Source organism: Pocillopora verrucosa, chromosome 5 (genome assembly GCF_036669915.1).
Source record: "Pocillopora verrucosa isolate sample1 chromosome 5, ASM3666991v2, whole genome shotgun sequence".
Classification (NCBI taxonomy): Eukaryota; Metazoa; Cnidaria; class Anthozoa; order Scleractinia; family Pocilloporidae; genus Pocillopora; species Pocillopora verrucosa.
The window spans coordinates 6036442-6057484 of record NC_089316.1 but is presented as its reverse complement, the minus strand read 5'-3'; the positions used below and the strand labels follow the sequence as shown (position 1 = coordinate 6057484).

General features: G+C 36.8%; 2 protein-coding genes across 6 annotated transcripts in view; one reads left to right on the top strand and one right to left on the bottom strand.

Moving 5' to 3' along the window:
* Positions 1 to 11122, top strand: part of LOC131797127 (TNFAIP3-interacting protein 1-like) — a 35928-nt gene extending 24806 nt beyond the window's left edge. For all 5 annotated transcript variants that reach the window (XM_059114752.2, XM_066167715.1, XM_059114753.2 and 2 more), the window contains 10 exons: positions 606 to 860; positions 1343 to 1543; positions 1984 to 2133; positions 2356 to 2505; positions 2950 to 3051; positions 3616 to 3921; positions 5684 to 5767; positions 5947 to 6099; positions 6572 to 6667; positions 7366 to 11122. In XM_059114752.2, the coding sequence (XP_058970735.2) occupies positions 606 to 860; positions 1343 to 1543; positions 1984 to 2133; positions 2356 to 2505; positions 2950 to 3051; positions 3616 to 3921; positions 5684 to 5767; positions 5947 to 6099; positions 6572 to 6667; positions 7366 to 7635 (1767 nt within the window). In that variant the 3' untranslated portion in view covers positions 7636 to 11122. The remainder of the gene's footprint in view (positions 1 to 605; positions 861 to 1342; positions 1544 to 1983; positions 2134 to 2355; positions 2506 to 2949; positions 3052 to 3615; positions 3922 to 5683; positions 5768 to 5946; positions 6100 to 6571; positions 6668 to 7365) is intronic.
* Positions 11123 to 13097: 1975 nt separating this feature from the next.
* Positions 13098 to 20422, bottom strand: LOC136280901 (myosin light chain kinase, smooth muscle-like). The gene is made up of 10 exons (XM_066166694.1): positions 20099 to 20422; positions 18975 to 19008; positions 18124 to 18342; positions 17653 to 17919; positions 16549 to 16821; positions 16130 to 16405; positions 15769 to 15939; positions 14928 to 15113; positions 14187 to 14420; positions 13098 to 13491 (listed from the first exon to the last, which is right to left on the bottom strand). Exons 1-10 carry the CDS (start codon positions 20420 to 20422, stop codon positions 13175 to 13177), a joined length of 2301 nt encoding a protein of 766 aa, XP_066022791.1. The 3' UTR covers positions 13098 to 13174.
* Between the last annotated feature and the right edge of the window lie 621 nt (positions 20423 to 21043).

Sequence of the window (21043 nt, the reverse complement as noted above, 5' to 3'; positions counted from 1 at the left end):
ATATTCAAATTTATCAGGTAGAAGTTGGCAACTTGATCCAATACAAAATTCACACAACTAAATTTACAAGGAAATTTGTAGCTAGAGGGGAGAATTAACAATCAGATCTTGGGAGTTAAAGGGCTAATGTACCTATTAAACGAGCTTGGTTCTCTTTCGGCAAGATGCAGTAAACAATTGAGACAGATACTTTCATGTAATTTTGTGTGAAACTAATCCAACAAGTTCCTTGAGAGAGGACAGAGGAGCAAACTTGAAGATTTTTCTTGTTTGCAAATCAGACTAGTCCTATGCATAAGCAGATTCAACTCCCACAAGTGATCAACATGAAACTTCTCCCTACAATCTCCATTCATTATTCTGCAAACAGGTTATAAGAATATTCAAACTTATCAGGTAGAAGCTGCCATCTTGATCTAGCACCAAGTTCTTATAACTAAGTTACAAGGAAATGTTTAGCATCTAGAGGGGAGAATTAACCATCAGATCATGGGAGTTAAAGGGTTCATTTCTTTGTACATACAAATTATGATCAGGGTTCAACTGAGGTTTCTCTACAGAGATTCCTCGACTTTAAAGTTTATGAAATTCTTGTGTTTCAAAAGGAGTTACGTGATGAGTTTGAACACATTGGATCTGAGCTAGATCAAATACAAAGAGGGACACACAAGCTTCATGAGAATGTAAAACAGCTACCTGATGATGGCAGAGAAGCAGAGTTGCTGGGGAAAATTGTCCAATTCAATTCAAAGCTTCATGAGTATATTAAGGAGGCTCGCACAAGGGAGACCCTATCAAGTGCATTAATTACTGAAGAGGAAAAGTTGAAAGCAAAGCTTGCCGAAATAGAGGCAGAACAGGTTTGTTAATATTGTGTCTGCTGTATGTTTTTTGGGGAATTATGTTTTAATGCACCCTGAAATATCTCATGGTTTCAGATTCCTTTTATGGTAATTTTGATCATCTGAATATCACTGCTGCAGAGGTCATCAATTTTGTTTTACAAATGTTTTTGGGTGTGTGTGGTTGTGTTTCCTACCCTCTTTAAAGTATGACAGAAACTTACAAACCAGTAGAGCAATCCTTTCACATGTTGAATTTGCAAGACATGAGAGCAATTTTAGGCAGCAGTAAGAGATGCTACAAACAATAAATTTTACCAAATACCACCTGAAAAAGAGAACGTTGCTTGATCCAAATTAGGTGACAAAGCTGATTGCTACTGAATTTTCAGAAGAAATGGATAGTATTCTTTAAAAATATATATATATATTTGCAAAGTTTTATGATGAGCAAAATTTGTGAATAAAAGAATAGAAAAAAGGTGTGCTTCTCCTTGTAGGCCTCCCATGAAAATGTGGTGCTTCAGTTGAAGAATAAACTGGATGAGAGCCGTGAAGAAATGGAACAACTGCAAGATGAAGTGAAACTCTTTAAAGATGCGGTGTTTGTGGAAAGAGAGCAAGTATCACCACTGGGAAACAGAAATGATCCTTTGTCATTCAGTTCAAGAAAAAGTGCATCCAAATTACTATCTGATGAGGTACTGTCTGTTTGAGAGTTTTCAGTCCTTTTTTTCTTTTTTTTTTTTTTTCTTTTTTTTTTATGTAAAGTTAGTGGTTCACTTCCTTTTTACATGCAATAAAAGTTTTCATTTCAAAGTAATTTCATCATTTCCAGCTTACACCTTAAACACGTAATTAAAAGTTTTTCAGCTGAATTATCAGCTATGTTTCATTTAAGTGCGTACAGGAGGTGGTTATTGTATATGTAAGTGCAGGTGTGGCTTGAATCCTTGAATTAATATTTTTTGTACCAGTTTTAACTTTTTAATTATACATGTGCATTTAGCAAGACAGTGGTTTTCTTAGATCCAGAGTCAGCCTTGTATTTTTTCACTCCCTGTTCAATATATTATTTATGCTGTCTGCAAAAAGAGGTAACATTTCAAAGCTTGGGTTGACTCTCTGCTTATATAACTAGGGTTTGATAATTGTAAAGACACCACTCTCCCAGTCTGGACCAGAATCTTGTGAGACCTGTTGCCAGTTGAAGAGGCAAAATGATGAACTACAAAGGCAGCTTCTATTGGCCAAAACTGAAAAAGATGAAGCACTAAAACTTAAAGAAGAGGTAACTGTGTGATATTTTATTATTTTTTAACACATGTATACTGTACAAGAATGTTTTGAAAACCTCTGTTATGACTAATCTATGCACAAAAAGTAATTCCAGATCCTGAAAAGACTTGTAATTTATTGTTTTTTTTTTAAATTTTTTTTGTTACTCAGTTGCTTTGTTTTGTTTTTTTGTGTGTTTGTTTGTCAGTGGTGGAATCTGTCTTTCTTCTGGTAGGTTCTTGATGTGAATTACAAGTGGGATGAACAATACAAACTTCTGGTTGCAGCCTCAAAGAAAGACATAAATGAATTAAAACAGCAAATTGAAATTTTGAGGTCTGGCAACAATGGATATTTCACAGGAGCATTGCTAACAGAAAAAAAGGTTTGCAGTAATTGATTGCTCAGTAATTACTTGAAGTTTCATTTCTGAAAGGCGGTTGCAAAACAAATTGTACTGATATTGATAGTGGGCTCTAGTGCATACATGCATGTGCTGCCATAATATGTTTACTGCCAAACATTTGACTGGGGAAAATAACTATTGTTTTGACTATTTTTATTTTGAGACTTAGTATTCAATAGAATATAGAACATAGAAAGCCATTGAAACTTTTAGAAAATTTATGCGATCTGTTATGGCTAGAATTTCACACAAATGAGGTCTTCTAAAGGTGTACAGATGTATGCTGGAATCCGCATTGAGTTCTGACTAAGGTTAGGGAATTTGTTCCTTGCACAAGACATTTTACAGTATGTGGTTCTTCTTAAAAACTTGTTACACATGTTGGTACCAATAGTGACAGTGTGCATGCAATGAACATTCCAGGAATTAGAAGATCGCTGCAAGCAACTGGAAAGTGAGTTGCAAGAGAAACAGCTTGAAATAAACAGCCTACAGCTTATGATGAGGAACAAGCCTACACATTTGGTATGCTTTTATGTGTCTACACACAAACCTCAGGGTGCAATATAATCAATCAACACATAATTTTTTGTGATCTACACATCCCACTATAACATCAAGGGGGCCCCCCTCCCCCTATTGTAAGGCCTTTTTGTTACATTAAGTTAAACAGGGCATAGAGGTCAATATGACAGTTGGCAAGTACCCTCTGTTTGACACAGTGTAACCCCCCTTTGAAAACCCTTTGTGTTTGAACCTACAGTACATGAAGATTTCCAGCTAATAAAAGCTTGTTTCTTTATTGCTATCTTTGCTGCTCAAAAGCCTCTACTTTAGATCAAGTGAGAGAAATTCATAAATTTCCACAGCAAGTTGTCTAACTGTTGCTTTAAGATACTGTACAGAAAGATATTATGCATTGTATTGTTGTCAAACTATACTTTAATACTTAAGCTGTTCGGTAACATGTGCAACTGAAGTGGATGAGGGGAATACAGTATATCCCTCAAAACATATTGCCAACTATGAGGCCAAAAGACTTGAACTTACGGTATTAAATTTTGTGTCTATGCATTTGCATGTCCGCAGAATCTAGCACCCCAGCACTCATCAATGGAACAACTGCCTTCCCATCTATCCCTGCTGGGTGCAGCTGCACCACGCCCAGGTCCACCTTCCGAAGGTTCACCATCCTGGCCTGGTACAACTGTTCTTGGACAGCAAATCCCTGCAGAGGTTATTGATCAAATAGAAGTTTTGAAACAACAGCTCAGAGTCTATGCTGACGATTTTGCCACTGAAAGAGAAGACCGTGAGAGGAATCAGACAGAAAAAGAGAAGCTCAAAGAGGAATTGGATGCTGTGAAGGAGCAATTACAAGCACTTGAGCAGCAGGTACAGTTTAAAAAAAAATGGAATAAAGTTGCTTTTGCAACAAATGTTGGTGCAATCCTAGTACAAGTATCTACCTTGGATATGTCTTCCCATCAGGTGACTGTCTACATGGAAAAAAAAATCCTTTACCAGAATGTGTTTGTGAGATTCTTTGTTGCTACATTTTGTCTTGCTAATGTGTTTGTAATAACATCAATAATCATTGTTTGTGTGTATCCTTTGTTTTGGTAACTGCCTTCTCTTAATTCTGTCATGAACACAAGCTGTTTAAGGGATTTTTTTTCTAATTGGCAAAGTAGGTCCTCGTGTATGACACATGTGAATGTTTTTTTTTTATTTTTTTTTTTTATCAGTATTGAGGTTGCACCAAAAGCACAGCTAGTCACATAATGTCATCTGTAGATCTCACACATGTGAACTTAGGGACCTTAAGCAGTCAGAATTGACGATACCAGGGATGCTGTTGAATGAATTAACATTGTGTGCAATGTACACGAGTTTAAATTATTAAGGAGTGAGACCTCATCTTCAGCATGACATGTCACGGCAGAGTTGAGTTCTGAACAGATATCATGTGGAAAGTTGGCTTTCAATATTTCCTTTCTCGAAACTGAAAATTTTACATTTTGTCAGTGATGTCAAGGAAACTAAAGCCTTTTGAAAACTAACATGCAAAATTATTGCTTTGTTTCGATCTTATGGGTGGTGCAGTCTTTGTCATGACTGCTTAAGGTCCTAATTAATAGGATTCAAAACACGGTTGACATCACAATCATGTTGACTTGTTTCCTCAGTCAGCGCCACCTGATCCACAACTGTCAGTAACTCAGCTTGTCCTCTGGGACTAGCCCTCTCACACTGCTGAACACTCACTCAGCCGTAGGGTAGGTTCTGGAAGTGGAACAGTGGATAGAGTTTATAGTGTACAATGCAATTTCAGAAGCACAGGTGGCCAGCATGTTTCATGGTGGTGAATGTCACATGTCAAGTTCTCCATAATCTCATTATTACTAATGGAAGAACTAAGAGACTTATTTTTAACAGTGTAATAACTGATAGTACTGTATTTATTATATTGATGTACGTTTTTGCATGTACATGGAAATGTCACAATTGGTCAAAATTTTCGAGAACAACATGTTATAAAGCTCAGAACTGGTATTGAATATTCAAGTTAAGTATATAAACATTGTTTTTCCTTGGTGCTCTTAAAAAAATTTGATGCAAGTACTTTTCAATAGTGATTGGAAAATGTTATTTGTTGTCTTGGAGACAGACAAATGTACATGCACAATTCTGTACAAGCAATATGTGTTTTATCAAGTTGCAGAGTTTTTAAGTGTGATTGATCATAAAGATAATATTCACCTTGGTTTCCCTTTAAAAAGTAATTGCTTGGGGTATGTGCTTGGGACAGGGTTTATTGTGTAGTGACCATAGCTTATTATTCATATTCCCATAACATACTAATCACTAATCTTTCATTTCGAAACAATTCATGTGGGGGCAACAACTAAGTAGCTAATTATTTTGTTGTTTATAAAACAACCTTATTTTAGAACAATAGAAGCTTCTTCATCCTCTTTATTAGATTTCTTTGGACATTTTAGCAATATTGCTTAACGAGGAATTATAATAATGTTTTTCTTTAATGCTTAATCCTCTCTAACTCTTCAGTATCTGCTTGATGTTCATGGAAACCAAGGAAGCAAATTATGTAGTCTTACCAGTTAAAAACGCATCTTGTTTTGTTTTTTCGTAGCTCCAAATATACGAAGAAGACTTCAAAAGAGAGAAGAGGGAGAAAGAAAGCCTACAGCAACAATTAAGAGCCAAACAAACTGCAGTAAGTTTTTCTTTTTCTTCTTCTGACGTATGAAACCCGAATGACTATGTCTCAGCAGTTATACGTGTACTTGCGTTTTTGGGATGTGCGGGGACACATATATGAAGGTGGGAATAATGTCACAAGGTTTCAGAGGAGCTTATACATATACAAAATGTACGCTTTGCTGTTCTTCATAGGGTGGTTACTCATACAATGATCCGTTGGCCCAGAAGGCCAGGGCTGTAGCTGAACAGCAGGCCAGGGTCCAGGCCATCAAAGAGGTACACGACCGAGAAAGGGACAGGCTGTTGAGAGGACAAACTGAGTTACAGCAACAGGTTTATGATCAGGTACTAGGTCCAAGCTCAAGTTTGTTTAAGTCGCCATTTGTCGACCTGAATCAATCATAAAATGGTCGCCTGAGTTAAATCTTTTTTTCAGAAAAGATGTGTTCTATATTATGTACTAAACCGCTTACTGTACCACTTATAGTTAGAGTAAACAGTACGGCTGGCATTCGTTTTCAAATATTCATAAGGCATCTCCAAAAACAAATCTCTATACTTTTGAAAGTCAGGAAAAAGAGGCAAAGTTTTATCGAAGAGAACAACAAAAGTAGTGAAGTATTTGGTGAAAGTGTTTATGTCATCATCACTGAGTTGACTTGAGACCATAAAAATAAGTTGTCAGAAAGGTACAACTTGTGGTCACAGTTTAATGCGCTGAAGTAACATGTAGTAACAGTTTTATCATTACCAGAATTCTCCAAAGGTTTTTCTTTTTCATTTATTTGAAAGCTGCATCCTTTGTTTTCCTCACCAGCCATACAGTCGTGCTCGATCCCAGTACAATCCTTATGGAAGATATGGCCAGGATTACACAAACCATGAATCGAAGCGGCCTCTTTTGGTCCCAAGGGTAAGGTTTTTTAATTCAGTTTCCACAGTGGTTTAGTATGCGCGTTATCCATGTTATCGCATTGTATATAACTGTAGTTATAGCAATTTAAACTCGAAGGTAATCCGGAATTTCTTGGGTTACACTATGAGATTGGTTTAGAAAACTTGTGCCATTTCCTTAGCCGATCATATTCAAAACTAAATGAATCGCGATTTGGTCAGTCGCGCTTTCCCGCGCTATAAGCACTGTGAATTGTTTTAACTTTGAATTTCATTAATAGTTTCCTTTTCTTTGATTGGCTATGGTGATTACGTTTGTTTTGGTCTTACGTCACTGAGTCGAAAAACGCTCAAAGACAACAAAGCTAATAAGGTGTTATAGGTCTCGCTTCCCGTCGTTTCTCGTCCATGATATAATGGTGTATGTAGGTAGATGAACTGCACTGTTCCCGTTGGTACCAGAAAGTGTTAAGGATGCTTTTGGAGTCGCAGTCTTTTCACACTCTCACTTTCAGAAGGCATACCCAACCGGCGGCTCCTTATGGTCGCCATGAGAAGATGAGTCTAAGCAGTGTTGCTAGAGCCTGTATTCACCCGGTATAGTTTGTTGCGCAGAGCTATAACAGCAAACTGTCTCTAAGTATTCCCTGACATTTGAAGTGCTACTCTAAATCCTTTTAGTTACTCATAGTGACATTTCTCTTCCGCATCGTGTAGGGTACAATGCATCCTTCTCATGGATTAATCACACATCCTACAAGTCAGCAGGCAACCAGAACTTCCATTTACCATGGAGGAGAAGTTTACCCAGACACAGTGCGAGACGTTATAGATTCCCCTTTGGATGGAAACGATGTCGAATCAGATTCAGGTGTTAGCAGTAAGGAGGAGGTGGTTGGACTGGAAGAATGCCCTCGCTGCTTGAGGAAGTTTAATGGAGAGGATAGCGACGCAATTCTCAAACACATCGAGAGGTGCATCTCCTAAGGTGGCTCAACAGTTTGCGGTACTTTTTCAGATTGTTTCGATGTATCAGCACTTTCACCCTGTATCGGTCTGTGGTAAAACATTGGTAACGAGCAGATGTCTGATCATTGGGTTGTATGTCCTCATCGTCCCGCGTGTTTAAGCGATGTTTAATTGTATATTACACAATGAAAACGGCGTTAGTTCTTGCCCTCAGTGATTGTAAAATTGTATTTAGTAAGCTCGGGGTACAAGTCTTTGATTACAAAAATGAAGTCGTTAGTTCTTTCCCTCAGTGATTATAAAATGTTATCAAGTAAGCTGGGGAGTACAAGTCTTTGATTACAAAAATGAAGTATTTCTTTCCCTCAGTGATTATGAAATGTTATCAAGTAAGCTCGGGAGTACGAGTCTTTGATTACAAAAATGAAGTATTTAGTTCTTTCCCTCAGTGATTATTAAATGTTATCAAGTAAGCTCGGGAGTACGAGTCTTTGATTACAAAAATGACGTGGTTATTTAAAAACTCAACTTGTTTAGGTATTGAAAAGTAGAGGTTTAAGTTTAATCTTACTTTTTTTAACGAGAAAGTGTCGAAGCTAATGGTGGCTTTGTGATTGGTATAATGATACGCGGAGAAAGAGACATTTATTAACCAATGATTGGACATTCGTTTGATGCTCTTGTTTTATCATCGGCCAATTCAGAGTGGAAGTAATAGCACATCGAATCATAAGTACTGCGAACTGCTTTGGGCCACCACATGGAAACGATGTGGCCTCGATGTTTTTGAGGGGGTGGAGTTAATTTTGAATTTATTCACCAACTCAATGGAAAGTAGGGCATATTGCCCCACATTCAATAATTTTTGTGATCATAGTTTACACAGTTACACATATTGTCTTTGTTTAAACTTGACGTTGAATATCTGTTATTTCAATTTCTTTTGTCACTATTCATATTTGAGTTGCTTGATAGAACATGCACGATTTTATATTTCATACGAAGTTCAGGTTTTTTGAGGTTTTGTTGGGAGATTATAACATTTGGTGGTGTGTTTTGAGTGATATTTTTGACACTAGCTATACTTATTAAGACTACATAACCATGTTAATCAGAGAAGTTAGATACAGTTTTTTAATGCGCGTGACAACTCATGAAGTGTGCGAATGCACAGAAGGGAGATTGTGTTACTTCCGCAATCGTTGTCTTAATTCCATGTCTTCATGTAATCCCTTTCAGTTAATTTTAGGGAGGTTAATTTTTTTTTTTGGTACAATTGTTAGAAAGGTTTGCCATGTGAGAGGAAGAGGAACTGGATTCTCGACCAGCGTGCTTTTGCTTTACTCGGCAATTGAAAGCATCCTTTTTCAGTTTCACTTCACAACATATAGTGACTAGGTTTATTCTGCATTTTTAGGCCGTTTAGCAGAATCCGTGCAACGTGTGAAGATATTTTATAGCATACAGTCATTTGAAATCGATAATATCACCTTTGCAACTTGAAATTTGATTTGGTTTCCACCATCACAGGAAATCGCAGCGAAACAACTGGTGGTCATTTATTTTCAAAAAATTATGTACTCAGAGCTTTGGTTAAAGGAAAATGTGCCTAAAAAGTTCTCGGGGAAAATGACCAAAGGGCTGATTCGGAGCCAGATCCGAGACCTTACAGTCTATACAATGGCTCAATGTCGACCTTAAAAATTATTGCACAATGCAATCCCAAGCTTAGATAATCGAAAGCCTTAAACTAAAATTCTACTCCATTCAAGGGCTGAGGCCCAGGGCGTGTTGTTCTCATGCCGCAGAAATATTTTATTTCCGCTTAATTTGTCGTATTTTTAATCGTTGAAAACTTGGACTTAAATGGTTGCCAGGTATCTCGCGCCATCTCTTAATTTTTATCTTGAGTCATGAAATGTTCCCAGTCGATTGTTTGTTTATTTTGTGTTTGTTTTGTTTGAGGAAGTTTTGGTTTGTTTCTTGTCGCTGTTTTGACACCGATCGATTTTTTTGACTTAAATTTTTTTTAATAATTGAACTTGCCAGGTTTACAACTTTTACAAGTACTTCTCCATGTGTAAATTCTCAAGAGATCCCTGAAAGATTCTAAAATGAGGTTATTGAAAGTAACAGCAATGATTTACAACGAAAAAATAGCATTACAATGAAATAGCTAATCGTTTCCATGTTTTAACAGTTCTATTTTTCGTAGTTGCGGTGTTTTCGAAATTTACACCCTTCTTCCTATTATTATTGTCTTTGTGGTTTTTGTTGTCCTTGTTGTTCCCGTTCCTGTTCAGTTCCTGTTTACTTTCACCGTTTGTTGTTATCCGTTGATCGTGCATGATTTGTAGGATGTGTTGTGTGAAGATTAGTTGTAGAAGAGTAAGACATAGCAGTGTTATCAAATTTATAATTGTAGAGATATTTTTTGTGGATAGCTGAAAAATCATAACGAAAACTTGAAAAAACGCGCCAAAAAAATCTTAAAACAAGCTCCTGCGGGACAAAAAAGAAAAAAAATTACACCGTTTTCGTGAAAAAGTTAAAAATTCTTTTAGAAGGAGGAATAAGTTAACGAATCGGATTGGGAGAAGGGGGGGTAGCGTCATTCGAGAAAATTTACCTTAACCGAGTACTAGTGTAAATCATGAGACTTACGATCGAATATGTCTTTATTGAAGCTTAGACGGGCAAGTTCATTTAAAGGGGATCATTTCAGAACAGCAGTTACAAGAGATTTTAGAGCTATCAATACTACTTCGTTTGAAGTAGTATTGATAGCATGTTACGATTTTTCAAAATTTACTCATGTAGTGCGGTCTTAGAGAGTTGTACTTCGTTGTTTTGCTACAAAGCGTAGATGTCTTTTACGTTTGTGTGTTGATTAAGAATTAATCAATACGTTTGCTTACTCAGGTACCCGAACGTACTTAAGGGTATATTTATTTTTGTTGAGTTCGTTTTTTTAGGTTAGGACGACTGGTTTGCTTCTACTTCCAGCAAACTTGCTTTACATTACTTACCCAAAGAAAGCAACAGTTAAAGAAACTGCCAAGATCAATACAGAACAAAAGCTGTAGAATAAAAAAAAATGGAAAATTCAAACCAAAAAAAAAATGTATAAAAGTTCAAAAAAGTTCTAAAAAAATTCCATAAAGGTTCCAAAAAAATTCAAAAAAACAAAACAAAAAAAGACTCAGAGAGTGGGATGTAAGAAGAGAAATACATGTAATGTCTTTTTAAAAACGGGTTATTCATCTCAAGTTTATGGATGAAGATATTCCCGTCACATAAATCCCCATTAACTAAACCTGTAGTTTACAGCTACGAATGTTTTAATGCTTTTTTTAGGATCCACCATATTATGGTTCCTTCATTGTTATTGTGCTTTTTTGTAGCTTTGAATATTGTGCTTACGGAACGAAAAAGTTCCACAGTTTAATTAAACAGGCAGCACAAAAAAGAAAAACAAAAAACAATAAAATGTGGTGAAAATAAATTCGTGTTTTGATTTATTACTTTTACGTCCTCAAGTCTTTTGAAATCGTTAGGTGACTTTTTGGGATCTGGAACTTCAAGGAAAGAGTTTCGTGTATTTTCTAAACGAAAGAGGTGGATAAAAGGTACAGAAATTACGTCTGGAAAGTTTTTTCCGATAGTAAGAAATTAGGTTGAGACATTCTGCAAGATAATGGTGCCATTTTACGTCAAATCTTTAGTCTAATCTTTGTCACCTTGCTTCCTGTAAATCTCTGAGAGGTCAAATAGAAGAACTCAGGAGCGAAATATTTCGGATTAAATACGCACGGATACGTTTGATTGAACAGCTCAGGTCTAAGAGGACGATTCTTCAGGTAGCACGATCACTGAAGAACTCGAATTTGTGATCAGTGATTGGAGTAGAGTGGCGAGAAACTGTTGGTCTAACAACTTTTTTTGTTGTTTTTGACTTTTCCATTTTGTTATTCCAATAAGTACAAATATACATCTAAACTATTTCTTACTGGATAAAAAGAGAACAAGGATAACTAACTAATGCCTCAGCGAGTACTTTCATTCAAAGGACTAGAGCTCCAGTTCAAACAAACGTGATTGTTGATGATAATAGGAGATAGTTTCAACCTTCATTCAATATCATTGACCATCAATCATATTTGCGTTTAAACGGTTCATGATAGTTGATGATCGAGTAATTTTAAACAAATATGGTGCGCGCTGAGGTCAGCAATTTCGGTGGTATTTAAAAATTTTAGTCAAGAAGTTACGATTTGGAGATACTGAAGCCTACCGGGAGATGATGACAATTGTAGTGTATTGCGTCACATAAGGTCACATAGCGTCACTACTGAAAGGAACTTCCAGTCGTGCTGTAAATATACTCTCCTAAGTGAAAGTAAAATAGCTGATTACGAGTGTTGTACGCTAAATATATTATCTTGATCATTTAATCAAAAACAGTTGAATTAAAGGAATGAAAGTGATCACTTGACCTAGGACTACTCTACAACAATGAACTACACTTCCATTTGAAGTGCTAATTATAATATCAGGCCTCTTTTGAAATGCTATCCCTTAAATTTTCTGCAGATTTGCCAGTCTTACGTTCTACCAGCGAACAGAGCGAAATTGCAGGAACGTATGCACGCTTTTTGAAAATTAGACGGTATGGCCAGGAGGAGATAATCTCTTGATACTACTAACTAGGTTCAAACGAAATTTACAAAAGCTTGTTTGAGTCACACATCGTCTGTGGGGAATATGTTTACATTACAGAACACTGCAGTATTAAAGGATGCAAAGGAACCTATTCACATCATGATGCTGTAATGTGTTTTTTTTGGCTGAGAATTATTGTCAAATTGGATAAAATAAGAGAAACGGGGTGTAGAAGCAAGAAGGAGTTAAGAATAACCATAAAGAAACAAGGAACTCTGGGTAGAGGATGGAAAAATTAACACGGGGATTAAATAAAGGACTTTAGAGAATAAAAAAAGGAAAAAAATATAACACCAAGAATCGAATTATAAACCAAAGTGCAACTGTTGTGGGACGATCAAATGGAGTGTATCTAAAAGTATTCGTATGGGGGCAGAAGATTAAGTTTTGAGAACGGCAATTTTAAAACTAGAGCAAGACAGCGAAAAAAAAGTGCAAAAAAGAGAAAGCTACCGGAAAAAAGGAAAGAAGTCGAGGTACGGTAAAATCTTTAACCTGATAAGTTTGAGTAATCTCACTACCTGTTTGCTGGATAATTTATGGATACTTTAAGGAGAAATTACATGTAAATCACTTCTGGAGGTTAGAGGGTTAACAGCAAGACCCACTAATTTAGCGTAATGAAGGCACAGCCTTAAACATAAGTCATGTTTATTAAGTTTTCTTAATTGGTATTTTAATAAATAACTGACATTTATATCAAAGATGAAAGTAGAGTATAATTACACAAGACAACAATCATACGCTGTTTACAATTTTCTTGTTAAAATACAAAAAGAGACCTCTGAACTAGTAAATGGTTCTTTTTTTGTTTTCTTCTGTTTCTTAAGACTTTTTATCCTAGGTAAAACACTTCCCATTCATCGGGTGTGAAGGGGTTACTACCTGCCAGTAAGGTTTGTTTGTTTTGCACACCACTTGGAACAGAATAAACATTGCCATGACCAAAATTGGCTTCGGAATTACGATTACTATTGGCATTGTCCGCGATGTAGATGTCATGACCAGTACCAAACAACGGACCGATGCTGGAATGCCTGTGTATTGCGTACGATGGCCTTTTTACCACGCTTTTAAATGGCGCTAGTCCTTCTTCATTGCGAAGAGAAAATAGGAAAGCATTTGGAGTGCTGGTGTACCCACCACTTGACTCTGGGAAAAGAAAATGATACACCATTACGTTAAAGAGCATATCATCAAGCTTTTTTCCGTTTCAATTAACCATTAAGCTTCCACATCAGGTATTGTTATTTTTCTCACTAGTGTTAAGATATGTGCTGATTTTGTTTTTTTGCTTTTGTTTGTTTGTTTGTTTTTGGTTTTTTTAATCAAAATATATCATGCGAACATTATTTCTCATGCCTTTTGCTTCAAGCCTAGTGTAGGGTAGGCATGTATAGTTTGTATTCGAGCCAAGCAGCTCATCCATCCCGGAGCTTATCCTGGTATTCTCAGCATGAAGCAACTGGAAGCTTTACTACTCCCCCCTGGATGGAATACCTATCGAAAGGTTACCCCCTGGTATTTCTTAAGATTTCCCCGATAGTTCGTCGGTACCTATTTATACTCCTGAGAGGAGAGAGACAAAGCGAGAGTAAATTGATTTACCCAAAACACAACTCAATGACCCGGCAAGGTCTCGAGCCCAGACTTCTTGACCCGCAGACCAGCGCACTAACCATCAAGCCACTGGGCCATTCATACTGTTTATGAAGTTTTCCTATTTCGATCATTTTTTTATTTTTATCTTTTACATTAACCGGAACAACGCAAAATGCAAAATACAAAAACATAAAAGAAAGCAAACACCAACAAAGACATGAAGTTGACATATAATAAATTTTTACCCCATGGAATGTCAGTGTATCCTCCAAACACGTACTTCCCTGCTTTTACGATAGTGACTGTGTGAGGTCTCCCATCACACCTTTTGTGGAAAGTACTGACCGACCAACCGTGAGTAGAGGCACGGTAACACAGCAGCCACTGAGGATGACTTCCAGCCGCAGGTTTCAGAAACTGATGTAGGTTGCTGTAGTAATACAGATTGCCTGCTATTATAGTTGAGGCCTTCCAAAGCGCTGACAAAAGGTAAAAAAATATTTCTTGTTTGATAAAACTTTTTAAAAAGGTCTGTTTTTATAAAGTCTATAATTTACATTTGTCGTTTTTTTTGTTTACTTGTTTAGGTTTTATGATTAGTATAGCATCATACTATCTTGGTATGGTCGATCACTCTTTGGCGATACGAAACAGGGCTGTAGCAATAAAACTAAACAGGAACCATTCTTAAGGGCCAGAACTTGTTCATAATAAAATTAATAACCTATATTCTTATCTTATCTAATATATTACGTAAGAGATCATCCACTGATTACCAAATATTGCAAAATTATGAAAACATTGCATGCAAGGGACTCTGGGCTCATCTAGCCACCCTTATTGCATCATAGCAAGGAGTCCTTGTTATTCACTTGTGATTTTAAGGAATTTTTTCATGCAGTTATGTAACGGTTAAGTCTACTTTGAAAAATTTACGAGATACCACCCAAAATTGTTCTGGGAAAAAAAAACAATAGTTTTGTTACCCGACACGGCATTACATTCAGGCTGACTTCCAGTCCATGAACCGTTCATCAAGCAGCGACGTTGTAGTGGTCCTATCAGTCCAAAACCAGACCTACAAGTAAATGAAACTTGCTTTCCTTCCCAAAATTCACCGCCGTAAATGAGACCATACTTTGGGTTTTTCAGTGGTGGACAAATTCTCCGACCTTGAAAGCAGCAAGTGGAAAACAAAAACTAAGAATTTTTAGCATTTCAAAGCTTAGTTACACACGCACGAAGGGGTTAACCATAGAGGAACTGGAAGCTGTCTTACGGGTAAAAAAAACCCTCTGTGGGTGGGGCCTTAAAAAAAATGAGTGGTGATGGAAACACTTCAAATATACGTTTCTCGTTGTCCTGATGTGCAGAACCGGGAATCTATGGATTACAGCTCCTTTTCCTTTTCGTTGTACAAATTTTGTCAATCTCGGGCTTTGTAGCTGATCCTAATTAGGTTATCACACCGTTGAATTAAAGGAAAACTCTATCCAGCCACCTTAAGATTGCGGAAAAAAAACCTATGAACTGTATCCAACATTTCAAATTAAAAGGCCAAAGAGGTCAGTCAGCGTAAAATTTTCATTCAGTCTCTAAAGCGTTTTGGTGGTTCACTATCGATTTATTTACTTGTTTATTTACGTACTTATCTATTTTATTTATTTATTTATTTATTTATTTATTTATGCATTTATCTATTCATTTTAAATGCTTAAAATTTCTCTTTTTATAACTTATCAATTAAACTGTAATGCCATGAGGCCAAAATTAGCAAAGGAAAACTTCTAATTAATATTAGAAAAAAAAGCAACCGTCATCACTTACATTCAGGTTGTATTTCACTCCAATTACCGGACGGTAAACAGGTCCTCTTATTTGGACCAACTAGGTGATATTGTGGATCACAAGTAAACGACACAGATTCCCCAGTCCAGTATCGGGAGCCACGTTTGTGTCCGTTAGATACAGAACCGGGATCACCGCAATTAACTAAAACTAAAAAGGGTGAAAAAAAGAAACTTCATTGTTAGGAATGCCGATATGTTGGATTTAGTATCTTTATCAAAGTGAAATCAATTGGGCTTAGAAGGAAAGAATGAAAAACAAGAATCCTAATCTTGATTGACTTAAAAAGAGTAGAAAGTGATAATCAGGCGCGGTACAAAGTAAAGAAGCTAAAACTTACTAAGCTTTACAGTGGCTTCTGTTGTCGCATTCTTTTCATTATAAAAAGAGCATTTATATAAACCAGCGTCACCAGGTTGGAAGCGATCAATAACAAATTCGGTTTTAATCAGATTGTTGCCGTCCCGCTCTGCTGTAGAATCAACTTTCCGCCCATCCTTGAACCACGTGACTCTGGGTAATGGCGACCCACCAGCAGAGCAGTTTAACCTCACCTTATCACCAACATTCTGTACCTGAATTTCACTAGGAGGACTGGAGACGATATACGGATTTACTATCGAGAGAAGGGTAAAAAATCACAATCAAATTTTGACTAAATTAAAAAGAAATTATAATTTATAAACGGAGAGATTTACTGCCAAAAAATGCAACCAAACTTTGACTGTCCAACTAAAGAATATTTTAGGCTAATCTTACCGACATCTTTGACCACGATCCATAACACAGCCATCACATTTCTCAGCGGATTAGCCCCCTGGCAGACATATGCTCCACCATCTCCCTTCTTTGTGTTCTTAATCGTAAGTTGATTACCATCAATGACGTTTCTGTTGATAGGCAGTTGATCCCTTGATCTCGTCCACGTGATTACAGGGGAGGGAAAACCAAAGATGTCGCATTTCAGAGTCATGTCCCATGTCTTGTAGGCTGTCACAGAACGCTTAGGCTCAGAGATAAATTTTGCTGGTACTGCGACAACAAAAAGGTCAGAACAAGATAGAACAAAACAAAAACGGCAAAACGAAGAAAAAAAGAAATCAAAACGTCCATCAATAGAAAAAAACAACAACAACAACAGAAAAACAGCAAAATTGAGATTAATTGTCTTTGCATATCTCCATATCCAAATGTTTCTTCAGACAATGAACATTTAAATCCAAAGTCTCCATAGCCTTGAAATTTGAATCTTTTAGGATTGGGCGGAATTGTAAGCTAATATACTTATGCTAGCATTTCAGTCATCAAATGCATGCCCTTTCATATTTACACATTAATGTTTACTTCTCAGTATTAAATGTCGCTGAGGGCTATAGCCTGCAGTGCAGGCTTTTTATTAGGGCAAGTTAACGTTAAGAAGCTCGCGATTGTTTATTCAACCGGTCATGTTTGATTTGGAGTTAAGATTTAACGGTGGGGGGATTGGGTAGGGAAAAGGCGTAATATTCACTGCCCCACCCCCTCCCCTCTACTTCGTTTTGACCATGGCTCACCCTCTAGGTACAAATAACATTCTCTCCCTAGAGTTCCGCTGCTGTAAAAGTCAAGAATGATAGTTACAATTTCCCCAAGATAATACTGGGAACTCGCCGGCCAAAATTACGCCTGCTTTGCAAACTATGAGGGCTAAAGCTAAGACTGGCATCAATATACGAAACGTTTGGGACTTCATGCATTTTAACAATTTTGGTCATTTCATTTCATTTCTTATGACTTATTTTTCTCTTCATTTCTTTATCCTTCGTCAATCCAGGTGGCCACGGTGCTAATTTTTCTCTTCTTAATACAAAGTCATGTACATACCTCTTATTGTAATGTTCACTGATAACTCGACTCTTCCCAACAGATTCTCTGCTGTGCAGGTGTACATGCCACGGTCCTCAAACTTCATTTCGCTTATTTCCAAATTCCTTTTCTTAAACTGCTTTGTTTTGTCCTCTATCAGGCGCCCATTTTTAGACCATGTGACCACAGGTTGTGGGAAGCCAGTGGCTTCACAAGGAATTGTGACGCTTTGTTTTTCTCGAACTATCAGAGAAGACGGAGGCTTTTCAATGAAGAGTGGCAGTTCTTAGAGGGAAACAATATCATTATTAATGAACTGAAGAAAATAAATGAGTCCAGACTTATCGTTGTGGATCAAGAACAATCTACAAATACAGGAAAACTACAATATGCAAATTTTGATTTTGTTTTCCTAGGTGGTAGGTTTTGTTTTCCTAACGGCGCACTACAGAGTAATTGTTGTCCAAAGAAAGAGGCTTGAAATCTTACTTAACTGGCTTCCTCCACGACTATCTGTCTTCGTTTGGGCTGATATCCCAGGGGGGCCTGGTAATCCCCTGCTGCCTTTTTTTCCTGGAGATCCTGGTCGCCCCTTTGCTCCCTTTGCTCCCTTTTTTCCTCTTTTTCCAGCTAGGCCGGGAGGACCCTGGGGCCCAGCCGATCCTGGTAAACCCGGGGGACCTGGTGGGCCTTTTGGTCCAACACGACCTGATTATGAAATAAAAACTCTAGATTAGTGTGATGAGCGCAATAAAACATCAGAAAAATCACTTTTCAGTTATTTTTTCTCACGTAATAAAGTAACAAGTCTCGATAACTATCTTTTGGTTCAAACGTCAGCAAACTAGGTTCTCATAAAAAAAAATTACTTGAAGTATGTATTATTTTTGTACGGCAAAAAGAGATAAAAAAGCGAGAAGGAACTGATAACTCATGATTTGTGAGACTCTGATATTGCTATAAAAAAAATTAACTAGTGCATCTTTGTGCTTAATTTTGATTGAGGTTGAGCAGAATATTCGTTGTTATTGACTATAGGTGCCTTGCATTAAGTTAAAAACCAATGCGACCCTTAACATTTCAGAGAATATCTCTAAATAAATTGAGTGTAAGAAAACAACCAAAAAAGAAGGCAAACCAAACACTGGTTTTAAACTTTTAACTGGTGAAAAAAAAAGAAAGAAAACTTTAACTGATAAAAATTTTGTACTGAGAAAATACATAATCTTTCTCAATTCAATACTGCGTTATTCTTCGTGGTGTGGACTGCTAATTAAGTTCCCGATTTTTGCTGTTATCGAATTCAGCTCATAAGGATGATATACACACTAAAATCTTACCCTTAACGCAAATGATGTTTCCCTCTGTCGAGTTCTGAGGAATAAACCAAAAAAAGAAAATAATTATTTTACGGGAAGTGTCGAAAGTCTTGAAAGGTTAAAGTTTTATAATATTTCCCATCACGAAATTAAGGCAATCAAAAACAGGGTTGATGTAAGAATTTACGGTGCGTTTCGCTTTAAATCTGCACTTCACTTTGAGTTCAGTACATATGTAAGAGTTGAGAGTTCTAGCTATTCGGAAATCGTAAAGCCAACAAACTCAAGGAAAAAGTCTTTAAATAATTTATTTCTAGATGTCCGAGCCGTGTGCCAACAGGAGGAGAAAAATTACTAGAGAAATGAAGTTATTAATTCAGTACTTAAAACCCTAGCCAAAGGGAACTAAAAGAAAAGAAAAATCTGCGTAAGTGTGTCGATTTTATTGGAGGCGACAAAGTACTTGATCCGTTGTAGCTAAAGCAGACTGAGTTCCTCATTTCTGGTTATTGATTAATCACCACTGAGATGAGATGACGTACGCGCAGCGATGTTATTTACCAAAGAAGGTTCTTTCAGCTATTGTTTTGTAATACATACTATTCAGTTTAGCGTTACCCGGTAACGCTAAATCCAAATAATTGATGGTTTTGCTGAAACTGTAATGGATACGATGATAAAGAAGGCCAGTCTTAGATAAAATCACACATAAATGTCAGGGCTTCGTTAAAAATATCTCCAATTTATCTAAAGACAAATCCAAATAATAATGATTATTGTGACTGTCACACTAATCATTATTTGGATTTGTATTGTATTTTTTTATTTGTATGATATTCTGAAACTCTTCAATAGGAATGGGTTACTTTTAGTGTGCAAATATCTCATCGTAATTTGGTTTAACCAATTGCTTCGATAATTCAAATTGGCCGCCTCCGTAAAGAGTTTCTAAAGCTGATTTTTCGAGCGTTAGCCCCGCGTCATTCGCTTTGTCGCATCTAGCATAGATAGAGTAAGCTATTTCCATGCATTTTAAAGAACTCCCAAGGTCAGGAAACATAAATATGAGATTTTGCTCCAGTTATAAGCGGTTCTTCGGCAAGATTGGTTTATACAGTTGTATAAAACTGAGAAATAGCACTTACGCTTCGATTTCCATTCGACTTGGCACAGGCGTTAATACATTTGCAGCACAAGGATGATCTATCTGAAGCTCTTCTCACGCGAACAATTTCCTCCATTTGTGCTCCGCTTGGACGAGGATGAGTAATTGTAGGCAGAGAATTTACGCGATTTCCAAGCTCAGACGAAGGATTTGGCATCCGTAAATTTTGTTCAACTGCCATCAAACGCGAATCTAATCGTTGCAGAGAATAACAAGTGAAACCAAGTGAGCCCAGCGTGATATTTAAGTTGAATGAGAAGCAAAACAGGAAAACATGCGAATTATTATTCGCTTTGGACTCCATCTTTGAGACCATCTCTTTTGAAACAGATGTAAGGATTTAGGGCTGGCGAACAATGGCTTGAAACATAACCGAGGGATTTTATGTGGGGTTTCAGATAAACAGGATGTTCTAAACTGGACATATTTCAAACAGAGGCCTGACATTGATACGTGTTTCTATCTAAGACGACCTTCTTTATAATCGTACCTATTACAATTTCAGCAAAATTATCAATTTTCATTTTACAGGTAAACAAGCGAAATTTTAGGATCCTGACGCACATTTGAATAACTCTCGCAACATTTAAGTGAATGTTTGATAAAATAGAAAAACTGTAAAAAGGGTCCTTAGTGTCACATATTTTACGAGTTCACAGCGAATCACTTCAACACCGGAGAACACTAAAAAGCATTAAGGGATGTTTTAGGTGCTGTGTCACGCAATATTTCGAGTGTGGTGGCACGATTTAAACCAAAAATATTGTTGTGGATTGAAAGAAATCCTCAAATAACGGATCGCGTGGGAAGATAATTTCCGAAGGAGCTACCTAAACTAAAATGTAAGCATAGAAAATTTAGGTTAAATATTTCAACGTACACAAGCTCAGATGTAAATCTACAGGAAATAATATCGCGAGATATT